Source organism: Papaver somniferum, chromosome 10 (assembly GCF_003573695.1).
Source record: "Papaver somniferum cultivar HN1 chromosome 10, ASM357369v1, whole genome shotgun sequence".
In the NCBI taxonomy this organism is placed as follows: Eukaryota; Viridiplantae; Streptophyta; class Magnoliopsida; order Ranunculales; family Papaveraceae; genus Papaver; species Papaver somniferum.
Window position 1 is genome coordinate 79,360,871 of NC_039367.1, and position 10,082 is coordinate 79,370,952.

The window sequence follows — 10,082 nt, forward strand, 5'->3', positions numbered from 1 at the left end:
ATTTAAGGGTTAAATCTTATATTATTGGAGATAGTTTATTAGTTGTGGGGTCAAATATTTCCAACATGTGTAAACTCTCCTAAATAATGGTCTTAATAAGACTTTTACGTAAGATTTTTTTACGGTCAATCTATACAGAGTTGAGTGTCTAGTCTTAGCACGTCATAGCTATGACCTATTTAAAATAATAGTAGCTCACAACTTTATCATTTTCTACGAGAGATCAAATATGTCACATTGGGGGATTCTCATTGGGATATTGGTCTGGCGGTTTACGGCAACACACCCATGCTTAGAAAGGATTAAGTAATAGGAAAGGTTAAGAGTAGTTGAGAGAATAAGGGAGTAGTGGTGATACGTAATTGATGGCCTTGCTTTATATAGTGGACACGACTTCCCCACTACCTCCACTATGCACCTCTGCATACCTTCACAGCTTCCATTACTTACAAGGAATCTGCGTATGCTCACTAAAATTATAAGTAGATAACTCCATATATTCAAAAGATATAAGAGACTTATATTCACAAGTATAGCCTTTACGTAGTAGTTCAACAACTCCGTACTACAAACATATCACACGGTGATTTCTTAACTTTTTCTTCTCCCCTTCCCCACGAAGATTAACACATCTCCTCTTTGCGGCCAAAGTAAGACGTGAACGTCCGTTTTTTTGTTTAGGCTCGTCTTATGCAATTTTGATTTGTCAAACCTAAGTACTTTTAAAATATATTTGTTTTTAACCTAAACACCTAATGCAGTTTCGATACCGTCATAATTAAGCCGCTACACTCTTTCCTACAATGCAACCTCGTGTAGTTGAGACAGAATAATCTAATCCCTAGTTAATTTTTCTCCTCAGTATCCTTGCGCCTACAACCAATATAGCCTACGCATGTGAATACAATAAAAAAATATTGTTGATAAGAGTTGCTCCACAATCCGTCGCTAAATAGTGTCTTTCACAAAAATCAGAGATGGATTATATAGAAGCACATTCATTGTATTTTATGCAACTACCTTTTTAGTATTTGATTAAGTATGGTATTTCTTAAAGGACTCAACATGTATCTAATGGACATTATTGTGCATCTTTATGTAAAACAAGATAAAAATATATGCATGAAAAATCCCTGAAAGTTTTCAATTATCAGCAAAAAGAACATGTCACGTGTGTTCACCAAAGCTTATACTTGTGTGGTTTGAAATGATCCAAACGAAAATTTGGTATGATCGCCTAAGTGAATTAATTAACGTCGGGATATGTCAACAATCTTATATGCCGATGAGCTATCACTAGAAAGCAAAACCTTGATTTGGTAGACTTGACGTATACCAGGAAAATCCTGAAGAGATCTTCATAAAAGGAAAATTCCTAAACCAGGAGTTATAAATAGAATATCTCGGAAAAACAAGGTATTTATTTGTTGATTGAACATGTAGCTAGCAACCTATTAGTTTCGTCAACCTTACAGAATCAAACATATTTAACAGACAAGCTAGCGCAATTGCAGTTATATGATCTCTTACTTCAAAATTGATCGGTTTACAGAGGGAATGTATCTTTGTAGTCTATACTATACCAAAGATGCGTAAATGGTATAGTAGTTGAAATATGTTGTAATACCTGATATTAATTAGAAGAAAAGTTTATCATCTTTGTGGTATCGTTAAGCTTAATCTTTGTGTAGAAGATCGATTTTGTTTTTGACTCCAAAGTCAACATCCTTTATATTCCAATATAATATCAACATCACATAAACCAATCAATTATTTTCGATTATTACAAATTCTAATGTCTTAAAATTGTTGGTGCAATAATAAAAAGTAACAAAAAATCAAATTAACAAAAGTTGTTGATGCTTAACTCCTTTATAATGGAAGTGATCGATTTGGCGAAACGAATGAGCCCCCAGATCTCCGCAACAGCAACACGGAAAAATTTTGCTAAACAGAATGAGTCACGTGTTCAACACGTTGTCCTTAAGACATTAGCATCCGTCCACATCCGAAAGGGATGTTATAACCTCCATGAAACAGATGCCTCTAGGATAAAACACCATACTACCAGCATATGTAGTAGATGCTCAACTTGAGCTTGGCAATTCCGAAAAAACCCTCAAGGAAAATTGCGAAAGCTTTAGAAAACAACAGAGAAAATATTGTTCTTTGGGTCTCTCTAAAAATATAGAGAAGTCTTTTTCCTTGGAATCATCAAAAGCATGAGAAAAGCTTGTTTATATAACCGACTATTACAACTTAAGCAGTGGAACTCCCCGACGTGGGATTAAAAATTTTATATAGTCTCTTAAAACAACTTATGTAACACCCCGTGTTTTTAGCATGGCGCATACTCAAAGATGTGCCATGCCCTGAGATGAAGCTTCATCTCAAGCTTCTGTAGTGTTAAGAGGAACATTGGGCTAGAACCAATATAGCGCCAAGTATGGCGCAAAGTATGGTGCATTACGTGATTTATATTGGCCAAGAGCCAATGCCGCATCATCATAATGCATCAAGCCATTTGGGAGGATAGCTTTGAGCAAAGCAGCGCTAACATAACACATTACACGGGTCATTGGCATATGGCCAACATCGCATCATGATGATGCATCATGCCAGAGTAGGCTGGCCGAGGAAATGTAGAACTATCATGGTTGTAAATATTGGAATTGTCCTAAGGCCATTATCGCAGCACAATAGAACATCAGGCTAGAACAATAGAACGGGCTGGCCGGCTGGACATTGAAGTTAGCCTATGTGCCGAAGTTGGAAATACAACCATCATAACACTTCACAGCACTTGTCTTTGGCAACCTTAGCCCACTGTTATCATAGTTCGAAATGTTGGACGTCTTTTCTTTCGTATTGGTTTTTATCCTTTGGGTACATCTCTTTAGAACGCAGGAATAGTATAATCCTAAGGTACTCTTAGGATTTTAACGAGACCACACACAACCCGATAATGCTAAGTTTATCGGGTGGAGAATCCTGTGAGAAATATCGGCACTCACAGCCACCTGGAACCCACATGTGGGTACCCCTGGTGGGCCCCTAGGGCTGTGTGACCACCTGGAACTCACATGTGGGTAAACAATGCCCCCTACAAAACCTCCTGGTGGGCCCCAGGGCTGTGGGACTCGGGAAATCCCACGGAAGTTTTCCCGGTCAAGGTAGAAACCTCCAAAAATTGGTTGTCCCAACTGGATTTCTTGACAAAGGTTCGATGAACAGGCAAGTTCGTGTCAGCAAGCATCACTCGAAACTCCATAGCCCGTATGTTGTACTCTTGTCCAGGGGCAGAGCCAAGAATCATGGGAAGGGGTGCAAAAATTTGCTACGGGTCCACACAAAAAATTTAGGGAGTGCAAAAATGCAAAAACAGGTATAAAAAAAAAATCTTAAAGGATCTAAAATGGGCTTTGGAAACGGCTGGGCAGGGATGCAAGTGCGTGGGCAGGGCCCCTGCCCTCGTCTCTCGTACAGTTTTCTTGCCAGCTTCGAGGCAACGTTTTCAGATGGTGAACACCCGGGGGAAAGTGTTATAGTGTAACTGGGTGCATAGGTGGTTAAAGTGCCATGTGGGATATGACACACTAATGCATGTGCGCCTTGTCAAACTATGGTAATATTTATCCTGTGAGAGGTTCCACCGAATGAATTGATGAACTTGTCAAATATGGATGTAGCCGAATATATTTTTACCATGATGAATAAAGTTACAAATTATAATATTTTGTCTGGCTTATCAAGCTAGTTATTGAACAAAAAATCCTCACAAATATCTGTCCTACAACTTAATAAATGAACCTGTCCATCTGTTACAGTTGGAAGGTAGAATGGTTTGCCGATGACTTTCTAAGCCAGTAATGTGAAATTAAGAGCAAAGGCTATTAGATATTTGAAAATTTTCATAGTTACAAAATGTTTTCGTAGAAAAAATTCCAGACGATATGCATATGCAGCTCCAGAGTAATCATACTGGGTTGAATAGTATGTGTAGAATGCATGACGTCTGGATATTTTCCATGCCCTACAACACATGCATCACGCCAGTAGTGGAAGTAGAAAAGTGATTCGTTAAAGGTAAAAACAGATTTTTTTAGTTAATATAGGTTCTCAATATGAAATGACGAAACTAAATGCTGAGGGGAAAAAAAAATCTTAAGATAGATTACAATTCAAAAAGACGAGGCAGAGAAAAATAAAATGTACAAGAACGGCAACTCTATGTTCTGGTCAAAGATTTTTACTTCTAATAAAATACCTGCTTGATTGGACAACTGAATCAGGCAAGGTACCTGAACATGTTTGGATTGTCCTTGTCTCTCTCCAAATAATCCCGAGTGATAAGATCTTCTATTCGCTTCTTAATTGCCTTGAAATCGGGCTGCAGATTCATAGTTTTATTATTTTTCGTTTGCGATATTAACAGCGAAAGAAGAGTTTCGCCAAACAATTACAAAAATGCAACATGCACGAAATTTACCTTAAACATGCGGCCTAACTGCTCAACACATTCCATCACCAAGTTTTGATGTCCCAAAACCTTTCGGCTCTTCATGATCCGTACAATCGAAGCATCAATGGCGTACCGTCTATCTTTATCGACATCCTCAATCACTTTCTTCTTTTCATCCACAGGTGGAAGAGGAATCTGCAGATGTAACAGTGTTATCTCATCTTGCATCTCTAATCTAGGGTAAAGATTTCGGAATGAAATATTAGAAGCTTGAAACAAAAAGAAACTTCATACAAATCCCACCTTTATTCTCCTCATTTTGTCAGTAAAATTGGAATTGAACTCGAAGACATCAGTTGAAGAGATGGTTTTGGTGCTTGGTTCCTTGGTAAGAATCTTATATTTTGCGCAGGAGAGGGAATGAAGCAGTCTAACGATGTCATCATCAGTCAAGTTCAACTGAGTCATGATTTCTGAATAACTTAACTTATCTGATGAGTTGAATAGCAGCAACGCGGAGGCCTGCAAACATGAAAGAAGGCTCAAACTTCTGTATCCAGTCTCTAATATCAGAAACAGATAATAATATATACTTTACATTTTCTTAATATGATATAACAAATCAACTATCGACTAACCTGGTAAGTTGTGACAATCAGCTCCATAGTTTTTGGATCAAATTTTCCATTAAGGTTACAGGTACCGAGTGAGTATATCCAAGTAAGTTTTCTGTGTTTAGTTTTTGTTTGATAGAACTCCTTAAAGACCTCAACACACTTTACCTGGAAAGAAAAAAAAAACAAATTTGGTACGTGCCTTCTTCACCGGAAAAACAATGTACACGGAAAATCCTTTTAGTTATGAAAAGGTAATTATATAGTTACCATCTCTGCAGGTAGATTTAAATCGAAAGATTTATAGCTCGGCCAGAATCCAGTAGTTAGGACAGTTACTGTCAAGTCAATCCCAGGATTTGCATGTGCATTGCCACTGAGGTACTCCTCAAAGTTGGTCTGGTTCTCCCTAGCTAATGTCAAATCAGTGACCTGAGAGAGGAAAAGATAACATGTAAATCCAAGCTTGAAGGCATTCCTAATATCTGTGGGTAACCAAATAATATTTACTTCAATCAAAATGTGCCTTCTTGCAAGATCAATACAAAATAAATATAAAAACGCTTGTGCTCAAAATGCTTTTTATAAAAATAAAATAAAATGCACATATAGGTATAAGAAACAACTGACCATCCCTTCCATCTTCGATGTGAACTGTCCACCGCATTGCTGCTTCAGTTTTGTCAAAATGCTCCTTTCATGGTCGTCATTTGCGCTCTTGTCAAATAGAAGTCTACGAGCAAGTTTTTTCCTGCAAATAAACCAACCATGCAAGCATGACATGCTGGCAAGTGTCTCCATGGATTCGTCCAAACAAATTCATTCTTAACACAAAAGACCTACCTATAGAACTCTGCAAAAAGATCTTTATCACTAATATAGGCAAGCAGCTTCACTACCTGTAAATTATTCCACAATTCAGGTTAAAGAAAAAAAAACTAAGAAAAACAAGAGATCTTCCAACACAGTGGATTGTGAGCAGTAAACCAAAATCAACAACAAACAGAATACCTTCTCTAGTGTTTCTTCAATGGCTTCATCACTCAATTTCTCACTTCCTCCCTTTTTAAGAATGTTATCACAGAAAGTAGCTAGAAGCTCTGCACTAGAGCTACCAGCAACACCCTTATTGCAAAAGACCTCAAAAGCCTCTTTCAGTGCCTAAGGTACCAAATGGAATGTCAGAAAAAATTATAAATGTATGGGAAGAGTCTAAACTCTGAACAACCAAGAGGGCAAGAAAGAACCTTGTGAAAAAGAGAGTGACCGCTAAAGCAGCTGCCCACGTATGTCATGTATTTGTCATGCAGCTCGATAACTTTTCTAACAAAAATCTGAAGACCAAAAGGTCAAAAAATTATTTCAGTTTCCATCCTTATCGAATTCTAACAGATTAAGACTGCACACTTCTGAAACACACCTGTTCTTGCAAACCAACTACGTCTCTTTTCTCAGCCTGTGATAAATATATAATTGTCAGTTCAATCCAATTTAGTGTTATCTAAATATGTTAAATTGTATTGAGTTTAAAAGACCAACCTTCTTGCTGCTTGCTGCATCTTCTGCCTGCTTGACCAAGGCTGTGCCTTCGGCAGTAACATGCTGCATGAGAAAAATAGTCAAATTTGCCGAACACACAAACACACAGATAATATGTACAAGGCATGCTTTATCATGTAAATAAAAATGTGAAAAGCTTCTAACCTGTTTAAATATATTAGATACTGGTTCTAGACGAGGGATTCTAGAAAATAGCCTAAACATCCTTGTGAGATCGTCCACCTACACAACATCAACTGATTAGCTAATCACAATAAAATAATGGTCAAGCTAATCATAGAAATGGCACTGTGATTTCTTTGTAAATACCTTATCATCTCTTAGCAAAGCATGACATCCGGAGTGTTCCTTTTCAAGTAGCTGGCTTGCATATACAGACAACAACTCGTGTTGCACTTTCTACACAAAGGGACATTTGTAAATTGATAAGCAACAAGGAAAAGCTTATATTCTTCACAGAAGCCTGGAAGTCCACATAAATCATCAAAAATAATTTTCTATCCTTTGTGATGCACCTTGACTGGATATATCTATTACAAATCACTTTTTCAGTTTTTCATAGCTTTACAGCATTGTTACCAAGGTTTTCAAACTGTAAAGTGACTCGCTCTTTATTGTTGAGTATCGAATTGTGAATCGAAGATTCACGATAAACATTTAGATCGTCCATACAATAATTTCATACACAAAGTATGTACATGCATAGGTAATAGTATAAGTAGGTCTTGGAGTGGAAGAATATGTAAACCTTTCAAGTAAGCAGGGTTAGCTAAGCTTAACGATGCCACTCAAGTAAACTGATAATACATAGCGTACTATTATACTTCAGTACATAAAAGACTAGGTAATAGGCATCCAGAAGGAATTGAAATAATAAAATATAAAAGACTAGGATATCTTTGCTAGAGGGCACGTGTGGTTCATGATGAAGAGTTCTTTTTGATTAAAGACTGGATGAAAGACAAAAAACAATTTTTCCACCAAAAACAGCTAATTTATCTCTCCCTCATCTTTTCTGCAACTACAAATCATCAAGATAGATTTTATGTTCCTTGTTATCCATGACAAATGTATTTAGAGAGATTGAGTCTAATGTTACTGAAGATATAATTGTTGAGTAAACACTAAACAGGACATGGTGTTTGTATTTGTCTTACGGCCTTCACAATTTCTAAACGGGATTGATGTCTTACAGGTTTCATTTGATTTGGGTTTTTGTTTATTAGAATTCTGATTTGAATAACTTGAGGTTCTGGAACGAATAGTACAATTCAAAATTTCATAGCAATTCATGGTCAAAATGATTCGAAGTTACAGTTCTTATGGTTTTAGGAAATTTATGACTTGACTTGTGCGATCCGACTCGTGAATTGTACGATGCTAAAAACCATGATTCTTGCTAAACAATAGGCAACAGCATACAAGATAAAGTAACAGACAAACCTCCAATAACTTCTGCTCACTGCTTGAGTGCAGGTAATGAGCAACTCTGTCCTTCTCCCTTCTTAAGCACTCCTCAGCCTATATTCCATTGAACAATAATCCATCAACTCAGCTATCCATTGAAAACACAATTCATGTATCTGTCAACCAAGTGAAGATTACCAAAAAAATACCTTTAACATGTAATCTGGACATGAATCTTCTAGAATCCAGTTAGAAGCTTTTCGAGAATAATAAGCAGCGGTATCTTTTAGCATTGCTGACTCGAAATCGTTTTCATAAGAATCCATGCTTCCCATTCCGATTTCAACAAAGATATCTAAAACATTCTTCAGCAATGCTCGATCAATCTGCTCTCCCTCTCTTTCTTGATCAATCTGATGCATACTAAGGAATTAAAACCACCACTAGCAAACTACTAGGCTACTACTTAATCAAAAGACTCTTTGATTCATTGACTCAACGCACCAGTGATATTACAGCATCTCTAACTTTACCATTGATCTCCCGATACACCTGGAATTAGGAAGATTTTAGCAATGTTAAACAGGAAACGGGTAATGAGAGCTATCTAGACTCGAGATAAGTAAGTGTTCAAAGTTAACATTTCTACATACCAAGTCGCGGAAGCAAGTGAGCCCAACTTCATTAAGTGCTGGAAGAGACCTCCGAGCTATGAAATAACGATCAAGATAATGGAAAAACCTAGAAAGCCACCTGACCATAACTTTATGATTTGCCCATCTCTTCACGAGCTCCCTTAACATAAACTCATCGTGCTTCTCTCTTAATGATGGCAGAACCTGCGTCAGGAGCACAACAAGAATAAATCAACAAAATAGAACAGTAAGCTAATCATTATCAATAACAGTAATACAAACGGTTAGTAGAGATCTTCCTTACAGTAGAATTAATGTATTCTTCAAAAGACTCTTTGTACTTCTCGTATAACTGTTGCGAGTAATCATGGGGGGGTTTTTGAGTGCACATATTGTAGATAGTCCTGTTTACATATGCAAACCAATCATTCAGTATAGGAACGTACCAAATCGCAATAGATATTAAGAATAAATGAAAAGAACAAGATTAAGACGTCATACGTGTAAAGCATCATGTAATCCTCAGAACTAAATTGTGGTTCAGGATGTCCTTCAAGGATACTCTTCAATTTGGTAATACCCTTTTGCATAAAATCCCATCCTTGATCTAAATCAATCGTCTTTCTTTCATTCATCGCCATTTTCACACCACACCGCCCTTCCAAATACTTCTTCTACACAATTAAAAAACTCCACTTTACTTACTAAATCAGTCATAAAAGCGTATCAAATAGAGATTAGAATTAAATCACAAAACCCAAACCCTAGATTCTCATCAAAGCACACACACAAAAATCAAACCAATCAACTCAATTGAAAAATGAAAAGACAAATTCAATTTCGAAATGAATTATTCATCAAATCCATCATATAATACAATAACCCCAATAGAAAGAATTAACTCACTCAAATTTGACCAACTTTAGAGATAAATTCACTAAAAAAGAAGGGACAGAGATTGGCCTTACCAGATAAATGAAACTAGAAAAACCCTAGAAATCGAATAAAGCAGATAAATTTGATAACATCCCTAAATTATTGGAATTTTAAAACCCATGGGAATTTAATCAGATGAGATTAGAATCGAAGAAAGGCTTTTTTGAAGGAAAATGAATAATGAAGTTATTATTATTATTATTATGAAACGAAAGAAGGTCTTCTCTTTCTCTCTCTCCGCCCGACAACGCGCACTTGATTGAGATCTCCTTTTTACTGCTATAAGATACATCAAGCTTTTGATGTTACTTGGAAGATTGTGTAGCGTTCTTTTGAAATTAACCGTTGGATATCTCTTAAGACCTCCTTAAGGGTCATATTTTCGACTTAACCGTGCTTGGAATCTCCGATAACTTGCTGCTAGTAGTTCGATGCATATTATGATGTACCCATCCTCTTAGGTATTGA

At 36.7% G+C, this 10,082-nt stretch overlaps 1 protein-coding gene across 1 annotated transcript; it reads right to left on the reverse strand.

Moving 5' to 3' along the window:
* Nucleotides 1–4,059: 4,059 nt before the first annotated feature.
* On the reverse strand, nt 4,060–9,808 carry LOC113317632 (cullin-1-like). The gene is made up of 20 exons (XM_026565787.1): nt 9,647–9,808; nt 9,180–9,352; nt 8,983–9,082; nt 8,697–8,882; nt 8,548–8,595; nt 8,253–8,456; nt 8,080–8,157; nt 6,946–7,035; nt 6,781–6,858; nt 6,616–6,678; nt 6,497–6,532; nt 6,324–6,410; nt 6,088–6,237; nt 5,920–5,975; nt 5,707–5,827; nt 5,347–5,508; nt 5,101–5,244; nt 4,766–4,984; nt 4,490–4,657; nt 4,060–4,390 (listed from the first exon to the last, which is right to left on the reverse strand). The coding sequence occupies exons 2-20, from the start codon at nt 9,317–9,319 to the stop codon at nt 4,289–4,291; spliced, it is 2,232 nt and encodes a 743-aa protein (XP_026421572.1). The 5' UTR covers nt 9,320–9,352; nt 9,647–9,808; the 3' UTR covers nt 4,060–4,288.
* Nucleotides 9,809–10,082: the final 274 nt, after the last annotated feature.

Excerpts from the sequence above, each read along its gene's own strand:
- LOC113317632 (XM_026565787.1), bottom strand. The coding sequence starts at position 9,319 with ATGGCGATGAATGAAAGAAAGACGATTGATTTAGATCAAGGATGGGAT. Across the intron at positions 6,411-6,496 it reads TAGTTGGTTTGCAAGAACAG|ATTTTTGTTAGAAAAGTTAT; the intron begins GTGTGTTTCAGA and ends TTTGGTCTTCAG. Across the intron at positions 5,976-6,087 it reads TTGAAGAAACACTAGAGAAG|GTAGTGAAGCTGCTTGCCTA; the intron begins GTATTCTGTTTG and ends AATAATTTACAG.